Below are 14591 nucleotides of genomic sequence, written 5' to 3' on the forward strand. Positions count from 1 at the left end.
GGGGGTGACAGGCTGCACATACTAAGGTAAGGTAACCTTACCTCACGAGGCCAGCTTCCTGATTGGCCAGCTTCCCGACCAATTAGGAAGCCAGGCAGCACGTCATTACACGCTGCCCGGCTTCCTGATTGGCTGGGAAGTCGGCTCCATGCTCTCTCATCACAAGTGACGAGAGAGCATGGAGCCGCTTCCCGGCCAATCGGGAAACCGGGCAGCGTGTAATGATGCGCTGCCCGGCTTCCTTATACCGGAAGTACTCATGCTAGGGATCGGAGCATTTGGGCGAGTATGAGTACTCGCCCAAATACTCGAAATCGGCACCGATATCAATACTAGTATCGGTGCATCCCTAGTTGTAACCATTCCCTACTCTATAAACAAAAAAATCCTTTGGGAGAAAATCATAAAACCTATTTACTTTTTCCTCAGGGTTTAGGCAGGCTTGTCTATGTGAAATACATCAGTAGGTCTTCCTGTGGGATCCTGGGAAAGTTCGAGAACTCGAATCCCACAAGAACACATTCCCGAAGCATCCTTTTATAAAAATGTGGATATTGACCTTTCGTAAGATCTCCCTGTGAGGCCCAGTGATGTCAGCAACAGGAAGTGGACAGAACCTTGCAGTGAGATAAGTGCATTTTCTTTCAATTTGTACGTGTATATTGATTGGAGGGAGATCAGCACACTTCCAGCGGCTGATCTCCCCTTCAATCACTGAAAGTGGAAGTGATGTAATTCAGTTTTCAGCGTGTAATTTCTCCGGTTGCTGTAGCAGATCTCTGCTTCATCAGCTTCTTTGGGGTCCCTAGGTGATATTAGGAGTCTAATAGACCCCTGATGTTTCATAAAGGGGACCTGTCACTGTATCTGTTTTATCACATAAGGGGGGCTTGATAGCCCCTATGTTATAGCAATAAAGATAAGTGTAGAAAACAAAACTAATTGTATAGCATTTACAACACAGGTTGTGGAGGGGTTTTTTAGTTATTTAGCTATGCAGATATCCTTCGTGGTCTGGTTATAATGTACATCCACTTACCTAGGGATCAAGAATCACGATGTGACCTAACTCAAGGGGGACAGGAACACTCTAGTCTCCCCCCGATAATATACGGCGGAGCCACAGACGCACATAGAGAGGCCAATGGAGTTCCAAAAGATCTCTGCCTTTTGGCTAAGATCAAGTGTAGTATCTGTTCATATCAGTCTTCAGGGAAGAAAGGCATTGAGCCAACTGACGGGCAGGATGCTCGGTATCCCCTGATGTGATTGGTGGGTACTGGAGGGGCCTCCTTTCCTCCTGGGTTGATTCTGGTCCGGTTATGCCGAGCTTGTCCCCAGTTGTAGGCAGGAGGCTCTCAAGGTGCTAATGCCTCCTGAGAGAATGGATACGAAGCTTGGTCTGGCTGGAGGGTTGGGGGCGGCAGAAGCCCGTGGTGTTGTGCCCCCTGGGGGTGGCGCCCCAGGGGTGCTCAGGAAGTCACTTGGGTGTGGGACCCCACATTGACTCACTGATCACTTGGTCACATACCACCTTGTATTTTTCTGCACAACGCCTCTTGGACAGGCCTTATGGCTAGTCCGGGGCAATATTTTTGCACTCCGGCCCCTAAGGCCTGTCAGCGTGGTGCACTGGCACTTTAGATTTATTTATGCACTCTATGCACGTTTGATACTTTTTTATTTTTAAATTTGACCCACAGATGCTGATGGTGCAGGTTTCTTCGGGGCCTATTCCTGACGCTGGGAGGAGATTCTGTGCCTCCTACGGGGTTCTCTGTCTCCTCCCACCCAGGAAGGGGGTCTCTCTTCGGGAGAGCCCCCTTGCCTAGTACTGTGAGGGACCTGCTGCGGCAGGTCCCCGAAGGAAATGGTTCCACCGGCCTTCGGATTGGTGGACCAACAGTCTCAACCCCCTGTCAGGAGTCTTGCGCCCCGGGGGGCCGGGAAAGTAGGTCCCTTCTTTCGAAGGACCTTGCACCCTTGTGCACGTTTTTGTGTGCTGTGATTTCACGGTTCACTTTTTTTGTTCACAGGGGGAAGTTTTGATGCACGTCCACGGGCTTCGAAAAAAACTGTGAAGAACCCCCCTGCGCCCTGTGTGGTGAAATTTTTTTTCCACCAATTTTTGGTTGTGCCCTCTGGTCTTTGTTACGGAGCTGACCGTAAACAGTTTGTTACTAAGGTTGCTGTCACCCTTGAATAGTTTATACATGAAAATCATGTCCCCCCTTAATCTCCTAACCTCCAACGAGAACATATTTCATTTTAATAACCTTTCATAGTTCAGATTCTCAAACCCCTTGATGAGTTTGGTTGCCCTCTTCTGGACTTTTTCCAGCTCAAGGACATCCTTTCTGAGTATTGGCGACCAAAACTGGACCGCATACTCCAGATGTGGCCGAACCAGTGATCTATAAAGTGGCAAAATTATAGACTTGTCCCTGCAATACATTCCCTTCTTAATACAAGACAGGACTTTGCTAGCTTAGTTTACAGCAGTCTGGCACTGCAAGCTATTCTTCAGTCTATAATGACCCCCAAATCCATCTCCGTTTCCGACTTCCCTAGTGGCACACCCATAAGTGTATAGTCCATTTGCCTATTTTTAACTCCAAGGTGTATTACCGCACATTTATTGACATTACCGTACATTTATGTAGTATTTAGTAAGATTAAATACCACAAAAAGAAAGCTCTATCTGTGCCAAAAAATGGTATAACATTTATTTTGGTACAGCGTTGCATGACTGAACAAATGACAGTCAAAGTACTGCAGTGCTGAATACTGAAAAATGGCCTGGACAGGAAGGGGGTGTAAACACCCCGTTCATAAAGTGGCTAAACAAGCATGTGTGAACAAATATCAGCACCAGGATAAGATTAGCAGAAGGAAACAATAAGTCTCTAATTCAATATTTGAACAGCTTTAGGGGCAATCCATCTTGTTTTCCTATAGGGTACTGATCAATTTCTATTGCAAAAAGACTTGATAAATCATGTTATTACCTGTCATAAAAGTGACTACTCCCATCATAAAAGCTTTTGACTGACATGATGCATATCCTGATAAGCCCTGGAAAAAAAAAAATTTCAGTAAACATTTTGATGACTTTGTGTGCTGCAAATGAAGTATTCACCAGTAAGTGGTATTCCCATGCTATTAAAATAAAGCCCAATTTCAGCCAAATCACCTTTTTGGTTAAAAGCTGTCAGGTTTGTATTCCTGTCCTTGACCCCTAGGGGAATTGTCCCTTTCTTCTGGGTCACTGTGACAACCATACAAGAAATGGGGGACACATTTATCACCAGAACAGGAATAAAAACCTCAGAAATTCTAACCTTAAAGCCGACCTTCTTGCACAAAATTAATTTCCTCTTACCGGCTTACTTCCCTCTCCCTGTTAATCACATCCGTTTTTATTAATAGCCCAAGTTCCTTTTCTTGTGGTACTTTCTCCCACTTCATCTTTCCTGGCCTAGGCAAGAATGACTTGGCTCTCAGCATCTGCAGTCTCCTGAGATAGATTACAGGACAATCTCCCCGCAGGCTGCCAATCTCACGCATGTGCAGCTACACTACATCAGGGGGCTTGCTATGAGCATCAGGGAGGCGACAGCCAGCTACCATATGCAAGATGACAACATGGAAGAACAGAGACCCCACTGAACAATCGGTTGCAAGGAAGACAGTGCTTCACTTCATGGGCATACCTTTTTTTTTTTTTTTTTTTTTAAAGATGCTTTTTATTGGTTTTTATCAATTGTTATACAACTTATGCACAAATGACAACAACAAAAAATGGAAATAAGAAAACAATAAAATAAAACCAGACAACCGGGTTAACATAACCCAGAGGCAATTGTCTCACAGTTGTCATATAACATACATGTTATGCTTACAAACTCCAGAGCAGAGGAAATGGGCTATATGTAAAATACAGATTCAGATTCAGTACAAAGGGATTATTTGGCATATTAATTTCCTGCGATACATTTCAGGGAATGTGAGGGACGTCAGGAGCTCCAGTACAACACAAAGCAGTGAGGTATTTTAAGTAAAATCTACAGATGTATGGGAAGAGAGCCAGGGGCCCCAAATGCGATCAAAGAGGAGCGGTCTGCCCCGCTGCTCATTTGTGAGTTTATAGAGGGGTAGTGCCTGATCAACCAACCTTTTCCAGTCACCCAGGGAGGGAACCTTAGGGCTACCCCACACCAGGAGAATAGCCTTTTTGGCATAAAATAAAAGCAGGCAGAGTAGTGTCTGAGCCCCCGAGGCCAACGGCAGCTCATCAAATAGACCAAACAGGCAGAATGCAGGATTACATATGTTAGGAAAACCCAGGCTAGCTTCCATGAAGGAAGTAACCTCAGACCAAAAGGTGTGTGGACATGCCTAGAAGGAGTGGAGGAAATCAGCCTCACGACCACAGCGCTTGAAACAACTTGGGTTGGATCGAAGGCCCATTGTATACAATAGAGGAGTGTAGTATACTTGATTCAAAAATGTAATCTGCAACAGCCTATCACTAGAGGCTATTACTGAGGACATGTATCCATCACCAAAGTCACTCCAATCGTCCTACTCCAGCTCTGGGAGAAGTGACCGCCACTTCTGTCTACGGCTGTCAAATCTACCAGACCTGTGGGACATAAAGGTGCCCATACACCTTACGATTATCGTACGATAATCGTATGCGATCGACTTTTCGTACGACAATCGTAACGTGTGAATAGAGTGCCCGACCGATAGTACTGTACAATCGTACGACTTTTGACGGTCAAGCATGTTTGAAAACTTTGGTCGATCGTACAATGTTCGCATGGTTGGTGGCGTTTCCGTCCGTCAAAAGTCGTACGATTAACACTGCGCATGCGCAAACGAAAATAATTGCGGTCAATTACCACAAGTCGTCCAGGTGTTTTTTTTAACTACCGCTAATTGAACCTTGCGATAATCGGGGCAGGATGGGGGCGTCATACGAAAATCGTACGACGGTTCGATCATCGGACGAAAAGTTTCGTCCGATAATCGTAAGGTGTATGGGCACCTTTAGACTGGGTGAAGTTCCTCTTTAGCCCTCGTTCACACCTGAACGTTTTGTAGCGCGTTCTACGCTCGACGAACGCTCTACAAAACTCTAAAAAATATAAATCCCATTGTATTCAATGGTCTCGTTCCCACCTTGGCGTATTTCCGCCCATCCCTAACGCGCTACAAAACGGCCCACGCCTGAACCGGTACATGTACTACTTTGGGCTGTTTTGTTGCGCGTTTCCATTGGGATACAGCCAAGTAGCCTTCGGAAACGCGCAATTGTCGCGCGACTTTTTTCCCGCGGTAAAAAAACCGCGCGACAGACGCGCATGTGCAATACGCCCAGGTGTGAACGAGACCTAAATGTGGTTCTCTTTTTAAATTGCTTTCGTGCTTTTGTTATCCTGTTGGCTCTACAATAGGGGCACAGATGTCAATAAAGACCTAATAGAGGTTCTAAAACTTCCCTACTCCATCCAAAAAGAAATAAAATGTTCTGGCTGCAGCTTGAAGTCACCCTGTCACTAGTTGGCAAAAGTTATGGAAGAATAATGTTGTAAATGAAAAGCAGGAACACGTAACTTTCTGGTTCTGTCTTCATGAGCTATGGGCTTGGTTGCTACCGAACGCCTATGATTGTGTCCCCCGGAGCACACTGTGGTTCCATGGCTGACCCCTACATCAGTACAGAGGATAGGGGTTGGCTGGAGGGATCATAGCACATAGCGGGGGACACGCTATCAGACACACCCGCAAGTGTCGGAAAGCAGCGCCAGCTGTAGCTCATGAGCAAAGGGACATATGAGTAGAACTGGATGCAGACAGTTTGCATCCAGGACAGCTCATCCATCCCTGTGACCACTCAGATGTGTGTATATAAGCATGCAGCCATGGCGTCTGTCAGCCTGTCATTGATTTGCACAGAATGCTACCCGCAAGCACTTGTAACGCCTGAGGGTAAAGCTACCCTCCTTCATGATGCAGTAAGCCCTTTGTGGCTCTGTGAATGAGGCCTGCTTTCTATTTTCTTTTTTTTATTCTTTAATTATTTCTTTTTTGAAACAGAAAGGGATTGAGGACACCCCGTCCTCAATCTCTTTCTTGTCTGCAACCTGGCATGTACTAATGAACACAGAAGTGCTTACTACAGAGCACTTCTGTGTTCACTCTCGTACTGAAGTGATAGTAAACATGTGTTCCATGTTTACTATCACTTCAGTTATGCATGAACACGGATGTGCTCTGTACTGAGCATTTCTGTGTTCATTTACGAAAGTGCAGGGGGACAGTAAAAGATAAGGTTCACCTAGGTGGCCAGATAGAAGAGTTTCTGTTTCAACATAAGTCTTACGTCCTTAGGAACAAAAGGGTTAAACTAATGACAGCTCTTCTGTCAATCTTATGACTCAACATTCCAACAACATGCCTGTAAATTCCCTCATCCACCCAAACCCATGAGCATTTGTTCTGATATGTGGGAGGTCAAATTCCAGAGAATACACTCATCAGCAAGAACATGTGACTCTGGCCTCTACAATGGACTACATGTCCCAACAAATCCACCCAGCTTGTCATGGCTAATATCACCACCCCACAGCTTTAAATGCTGCTCGCACTCCACTGTTAAGGGATATACAAGATCACTTTCACAGAAATATTTCTACATTTTCATTTTTTTTTATTCTCCATAGTTATCTATACTGTAATTGCAAATGTTTTACTAAATTTGGTCCATGTTGGGACTCGTAGTGCCACAGAATCCAGCAAGGATTAGGTCCTTATAAACTTGCCATACGTGTCCTCAGAGAGCACACCCATACCACCCACCGGATGCTTAGCTGCCAGCTCATCGTCCACTCTGGACAAGCCCAGGTTCACCATTGAGAAGTGGCTCTTCGCTATATCTCTCCTTCTGGTGTCCGAACACCGGCGGAAAAACTCTTCCGGGTTTCGTTTTCATGTGACGTCAGTGAGCAGCGCCACCTGCAGGAAAGGAGGACTATACTGTCAGGTAATAGTGACTCAGGATAAGCACTGCGATGATGTGTCCAGAAAGTTCTGTACTCAGTAAATGTAGTTCAACTTCTTTTATAAACATAACAAAATAAAATGTTAATAAAGAATGCAATCTGAAATGTAGATTAAGAGGTCACTTGTTTCTATATACACACACCATATCTGGGCACATCGAGATTCAAGACCAGTCTTTGCACAATACATGATGTTATTGTTCTCTTAAACATATGCTAACTCTTCCCTACTCTTTCCAAAACAAGAAACACACACTTTGGCTGACGTAATGCCCCATTCACACCTATAACTTTAGGAGCAATTAGGGATTCCTGCATCAGGAACTTGCGTTTTCTTGCAGCAGGAATCCCTAATCTACAGTTTACAAGCGTCAATCGTGTGTCAAGGGAGAGTGATTGATTCCTAACCGCTTGTAATCGCATCAAATATGATTACATGCGGTGTGCCTGTGTTACAATGCAGTGACTGACCCCCTGTCATTAACTTGAACGGGTGACAGCTGCAGCTTGTAAATGGCAGATTAGGGATTGCTGCTGCAGGAAAACACAAGTTCTTGACACAGGAATCCCTAATGGCACCCAAGGCCGCCATGAGAAATCATGGGGCCTCATACAGCCTACATGGCTAGCCCCCCATGGCTAGAATGGCACCGGCTGTATGGGGACTACAAATCCCAGCAATACATTATACAGCAGTGCAGAACAGTATATGAATTGGATTCAGGACTTGTCAATGCACTGGACTCAGGACTTCATAACGCACTGAACTCTGCACTTAGTAATGCACTGGACTCTGGACTTAGTAACGCACTCTACTCTGGGTTAAGTAACGCACTGGACTCAGGACTTAGTAACGCTCTGGACTCAGGACTTAGTAACGCACTGCACTCTGGACTTACCTGAGGCCCCACACAGCCCACCTGAGTGACCCTACAGACCCCACCATGGATTCTGCATAGTCCAACTGAGACTCTCCATGGTGGGCTCTGCAGGGTCTCAGGTGGGCTGGTTGGGGTCCCTTTCAATGCACACGCACCTCCTTACCTGCCATTGCTGGGCCATGGCCTCCTCCGCCGCCGGACACACCGGACCATCGCTGCTGGGCCCGGCCTCCCCTGCCACCAGACTGGCGCTGCTAAGCTCACGGGCTCCTCCACCTCCTCCCCTGCCAGCCTTGGTCAGGTCAGTCAGTCCTCCCCTAGTAGGGGACCGGGCCCCCCAGGCTCCTTACATGGGTATCGTCCATACCCCCCTGATGGCACATAAAGATATACTGTAGGTGTGAATGGGGCCATAGGCTTTGGTACAGTAGATGGAAACGTTGTAGTTCACCTGAAAATTGTAGTCAAAGCTTGTCAAGTTTGGAGGGCGCTGCAGATTTCTGAAGGTGGTCTGGTCATGTTATTGTTCACAAGTTTAATGCTGCCTGCTAGGTCCTGTTCTGCTTTAATAGCCATCAGGGGCTGGTGCAGGAAAAGTTCTGTTTGCTTCTATGGAGAACAGAGGTTGCTATATACAATGTCTCAAGTATCTGCCAGCTTTCACTGTTCATGGTCAAGGCAGGCATAGAATTATTGTAAACAAGTTATTCCTGACATTTCAATAGCAGAATACAGATGGGTACCAGCTCCACCACTTTACCTCCACAGGACCACTCTATAGATAAAATTCACTTCACTCCCAATGCGTTCTTTTTCTGTCCTCCTATACATGGTATCCTGGAAATGGTTCCTGGACTTTCATCTTACGTCGCTGTGGTAAATCTGTGGTGGTTTATCCAGGTTATTGTCTCTCGAGTTGCGAAAGGTGTATGCTTGGGGAACCCCTTCTGGTGATCCTTTAGGAATATATGTCAATAGTCATGGTACATGCTCCATCTACTCCAGTGACTCTCTGGTTGTTCCCTGTCTGTATGGCGGCTGCTGGCTTTCTGTTGGGGGGGTGTCTGGTTTGGCAGAATTTGCATCTTATTGGTTCTTCCAACTTCAGAAGCTGCAACAAAATTTCTAGAGGGTTATGTTTAGAGATCCATACTCGGAAAAGCTTTTGGATAGCCTATAGGTCTGTAAAACCCAAATTCATTTTTATTTTTTAAAACTATTTCCCTACACTTTTTAATATTATAAAAAAATAACTTTTACTGCAATACTCACCTTCTCTTTGGAGCTGTCCCCTGATTTACCTGTCTGAAATCCAGTGCCCGTCTGCTTCTATTGCCTTCTGAGCATTGTTCAATGCAGAACTGCTCACCACCAGAAGAAGAGGATACATTGCTTTATATGACGATGCAGATGACTCCAGGAAGTATGCATTCAATTCTTTTTTAATAAATGCTTTGGTGGGGGTTTGGGCGGATTTAGGAAGATGGACTTCGGCTTTAGGCAGGCAATAATGCACCAGATGTGTGTTGGTGCACTGCAGTGCCATTCATTTTCAATGGCATCCCAATGCACCTTTGCAATGCACATTATTGCTCTACCACACATTGCAGTCCACTGCATCGGGGGAAAATAGGTGCAGGTACATTTTTCTGTCCATTGTGATACATTGGCAGTCCTTTTGGAATAATAAAAAAAAAACATAATTGCCTAATTTATTTTATCTTGAACAATTTATTATAATCCAAGACAAAGCAAAACCCTGCTCACATTCTGAATCTGGCTTCTTAACTCGTCTGTGTCCCAGGTGCAGGCAACAAGCGCGTTTCCACTTCAAGATCTTTCCTGGATAATAAAAGTCTTTATTCATGAAGAAAAAAGCACACATTGTCCATGACTCTCGATCCTCAACCTCTAATGCATTTCACCATTAGGCTTAATCACAGATAGATATCATAGATCTCTGTGATTAAGCCTAAATGGTGAAATGCATTAGCGATGGAGGACTGAGGGGGGGCGGGGTGGGGGGAGTCACGGACAGTGTGTGCATTTTGCTTTGTGAATAAAGACTTGTATTTTCAGGTAAAGATCTTGTGGAGTGCGACATCTTTGAACTTTTATTGAACAACTTATTATCACTAGTTTGGCACCATCTGGTAAGATCCCTATGTTCCTGAGTCTTCACATCTACTGTGCCCATTATGAGGGTTTTCCACTCTCCTGGCTGGATTTTATATTTAATTTGAAAAAAGATGTGTAAGAATTTTTGGGGAAATCAGTCCTCTGAAACATGGTTTATGTCACTTCCTATGAGACGCCAGGCAAGCTTTCCATCCATAGCATGTGCTCTAACTCCATGTGTCCAGTGAGGGGAAAAATGGCTCGGCTATATTGCCAAGCATTTCCATTTCAAAGGTAGGCGATGAATTAGTCACTGGTTTATTGCTGTTAGAAAAAAACAAACCGAATTGCTTCATGTACCGAGATTTGTGCAACTTATTACAAAATGGCATATAGACTGGGAATACTTTCAACTGTGTTCCGTTAAAGAGTCTTGGGGATTCTATTGGTGAGATCTCTGCCCTGTGTTTTTGGGTCTGCACAGCACAGCCCATATGAGAAGCTCCCACTCTCCCGGCTGCAGTTTATATTTACTTTATATTATGAAGAATGTAATAGGAAGAGACAGAACTTCCTGCAACTCCCAGGTGGACATGAACAGAGCCTGGAATCATGGCAGGTAGATCTCACTGTTAGAGTATCCAAGACATATCCATAGACCGGGGTGCCTCAGCCTAGCAGACTATACCTATAACTAAATATATATAATTTGCTGAAGATATAAAAAAATATTGAGGAAATCATTCCTCTATAACAGGGGTGCCCATTAGGTAGATCGCGATCTACCAGTAGATCGCAAAGCGAACACTGGTAGATCGCGATCGGCTCACTGACTTGTGTCCTGTCCTACCCCGGTGCTCGTGTGGCTGAATGTGTCAGATGCCGCAGACAGTAAGGAGAGAGGAAAGGAGACTTGGGAAGCTGCTGCAGTGGAGGTAAGAAAAGACAGATAGGGGAGAGACAGCAGGGAAAGTGAGAGAAGAGACAGCAGAGAGAAGAAAGTGAGAGCAGAGAGAGAGAAGAGACAGCAGATAGAAACGGGAGAGGAGAGAGCCGGTTCACACCACAAAGTCTGCATTCCAGAGTGTTCACTATAACATGGCTTACGTCACTTCCTATGAGACGCGAGGCGAGCTTCCCTTCCATAGCATGTGCTCTGACTCCACGTGCGGATAAAAAGAATGACTTGGATATATTCCCGAGTGTTTCCATATGAAAGGTAAGCAGGGAATGTGTCACTGGTTTATTTTGTGCAATCTGTGCAATCTGTTATTACAAAACCGCATATAGACTTGGAATGCTTTCAACTGTGTTCCGATGAAGAACCTTAGCCGCGTTCCTATGTTTAAAAAGATTTGTTGCACAATTCCTAATTTTACAGTTATATTAAAAGAACGAGGCTTCCCAAATGTGATATTTCAGTGTTTGGTAGGTGCTGGAGACTTAAACCTCGCAACAGTCTTGGGGATTCTATTGGTGAGATCTCTGTGCTGAGTTCTTGCTGCTGTGACCATTATGAGGAGCTACCACTCACCCGGCTGGATTTTATGTTTACTTTATATTATGAAGAATGTAATAGAAGTAGCTGAAACACACAAAGGTAGGCAGTAACCCACATGACTCCCAAGTGGACAGGAACAGAAATTATAGCTCGGCTTCTTATGGAAATTGGGATCTCTATGATCAAGTAAATAAGACACATAAGAAGTCAGGGGCTGACTCAGTCCACCAGGCTCAACTTATGTCTTAAAGTGTTGTAGCGCTCACCCCCGAAGGAACCGCTCAATATGAAATAGGGTTCTCCTACCTGTTTCAACAGGAGAGAGGGTTTGGGATCTGTAGGATGCCCTGGCAATTCTTCAGATGACTGCTTTCTCCCCTAGCAACAGCTAAAGTCAATAGCACGGTGGTCCTGTCAAAGCGACTAATAATAGAGAGAATACAGCGAACAGCCAGGATAGTCCAGGACCTTTAAGGAAAGAGAGCTACCTCTGGACTCAGGTAGCAACAACTGTCTTCTTCTATAGCAAACACCTGGGAATAGGGTGAGGGATCTCTTACAGGGTTCCAGACGGTAGCTCTCACCAGCTCCTCTGCGACACTCCTCGACAAGAAGATTCCAACTCCAGCCCAGCTTCCATCAGGTTCCCTTGCAGCTGTATCTGAAATCTCTGTGCTCTCAGCATCTGCCACTTGCTGAGGTGCATGCCAGATATCCAGTGGTGTCTTCTGCTTCTAGGCCCCCAACCCCTGCCAAGTGCTGGGACCCAAGCAAAGCCTCTGTAGTGTCCTAGGCCTCTAGGCCCCTCAGCACCTGCCATGTGCTGAGGCCCAGGCCAGTCACTTGCATCACATAAGCCTCATAGCGGGAGGCCCCTGGAGGGGAGAGAGAGTTCTGCACAGTGTCCCCAAACCATTTATCACCTGCCCTCATCCTGCTCAGAGAGTGGTCAGGGTCAGGTGCATAGTCACAGTCTAAGGATGGATCCTCCCTCACTGTATGCCAAGGCTCCCTTTTCCTCAGCAACAGGAGGAGCAATCAATCCAGCAAACTCAGGGACACCTGTAGAATGCAGAACTCAGAATAATCAGTATCTAGACTGGTTACAGTAAAGATATTCACTAAATTTGATAGTGACATTTCTAGAGGGCGCTACAGTGTATTTCCACTTTTGCAGTCATATTTCAGAAAACCCCTCTATATGTTTAAGTGTTCCCATTCACACAGTATACCAAAAAAAAAAATTACCTTTTAGATGTTTTGCTGCAGCAGGCAACATGGCTGAAATTAGGTTTTCTGAGCAGCTTCTCAGTGATCTGCCCTTATAGAAAGACTTAGGACTGAATTTTGAGGATTGTGTTTCTCTCATTAACTTAATTAACATACAATGCAGACGCCTGGGTTGTAATCCTTTACCACCTCACCCCTCACAGCACCTTCTACCATTACAAAAGAAAGAGAAGCCAAGGAATCTTAACTCAAGTAAAAGCAATTTAACCAGTTGACATCCGCGGTGTTAAACCCCCTTCCCATCCAGGCCATTTTTCAGCATGCAGCATTTTTTTTTTTTTTAGCTTATGCTATGTAAATGGGGACATGTAACAAATATAAAATATGTGTTATCCCAATTTGGCTGCCAAAGTGGAAATACACTTTAAAAATCCCTTTTGGGTAAACTGACCCTTTAAAGATGAACTTTACCGACTGTGGTATTGTGCAGCAATCCCACTGTGAAATTGGGTGTTATGATCACCCAGGACTCTCAGCCAGAGGGGCTGAGAGGTGTCAGGAAGCAAGGGTTTGTCTAGATTCTGCTTGGGATCCTGGAACTGGGAGGTTTCAAAGTGATTCAGGAGACAGGAGAGAAGAAAGCTCCAGTCATGGGTCCAGGGTTTTGCAGTGACCAGCACTTGATGATTGCACAGGTGTGTGCAACCAGTGGCGGAACTACCACCATATCGACCCACACGGTCGCTAAGGGGCCCGGGACAGGGGGGGGGGCGGTCCGGAGCAGGGCTAGAGTACTTCTCTCTCCCCCCCACACCGCACATCAAGCCAGGCCAGGAGAGGTCAGCAGTGGCAGTACCGACTCCACCCTCCTCCCCACACAGAACCCAGCGGCGGCAGTACAAACTTCACCTGGATGCCCCGCACACAGAACCTGGCCAGGAGAGGAGGTCAGCGGCAGCAGTTCCCACTCCACCCTCCTCCCCGCCCACGCAACCTGAACCTGGCCAGGAGAGGTCAGCGGCGGTGACAGTACCGACTCCACCTTCTTCCTCTGTTCCCGCACACATAGCCCATCAACGGCACACTCCACTACCCCCCTCCCGCACACCAAGTCCTGCCAGGAAAAGTCAGCAGCGGCAGTACCATATCCACCCAGACCACCCTTCCCAGACACCAGGCCAGGAGAGGTCAGTGGCTGCAGTAACCCTCCCCCCTCCCCCAGCCAGTAAACTTCTCAGTTGTCAGTGTCCTTTGTGCATGATATGCTTGCATAGGTAGTTGTTCATGTATGATGTATGAATATTGTAATGCCCAAAATCCTATCAGTGTGCCTTTTGCATGCATCATGTCAGGGATTCAGGGCTTCTACCATATACCATGGGGCACACTATCAGTGAGCATATGCTTGGGTTGGGCAGATCTTCATGTACTATGTACCTGTTGCGTAACTGACGCCATAGTGACCAACACGGCCTCTATGGGGCCCAGGGCAGAGGGGGGCCCTGTCAGAAGCATCCTGAGAGCCCCGCACTGACCACCTGTGAGCGTCGCACTGACAACATGGGAGGGTCGTACTGACCACCTGAGAGCGTTGCACTGACAACCTGAGAGGGCCGCACCATCCACATGAGAACGTCGACACTGGCCACCTGAGAGCCCCATTGACTACCTGAGAGCCCTACTGAGAACCTGCACAGCCCTCCTGAGACCCTGGAGAAATCAGGCCGCAAACCGGGAGAAACACAGAGTATGTTGCTTCATATTATTCCTGCATTAGTGTATAATGTATT

The 14591-nt window shown here is 46.1% G+C and overlaps 1 protein-coding gene across 1 annotated transcript in view; it reads right to left on the reverse strand.

Moving 5' to 3' along the window:
- TMEM141 (transmembrane protein 141) overlaps positions 1-6981 on the reverse strand; it is a 24757-nt gene extending 17776 nt beyond the window's left edge. The window contains exons 1-2 of the mRNA XM_018556763.1: positions 6869-6981; positions 3010-3076 (exon numbers count right to left, since the gene is read on the reverse strand). Of these exons, the coding sequence (XP_018412265.1) occupies positions 3010-3076; positions 6869-6922 (121 nt within the window). The 5' untranslated portion in view covers positions 6923-6981. The remainder of the gene's footprint in view (positions 1-3009; positions 3077-6868) is intronic.
- Positions 6982-14591: the final 7610 nt, after the last annotated feature.

Source organism: Nanorana parkeri, unplaced genomic scaffold, assembly GCF_000935625.1.
Source record: "Nanorana parkeri isolate BGI_ZX_2015 unplaced genomic scaffold, ASM93562v1 scaffold251, whole genome shotgun sequence".
Taxonomy (NCBI): Eukaryota; Metazoa; Chordata; class Amphibia; order Anura; family Dicroglossidae; genus Nanorana; species Nanorana parkeri.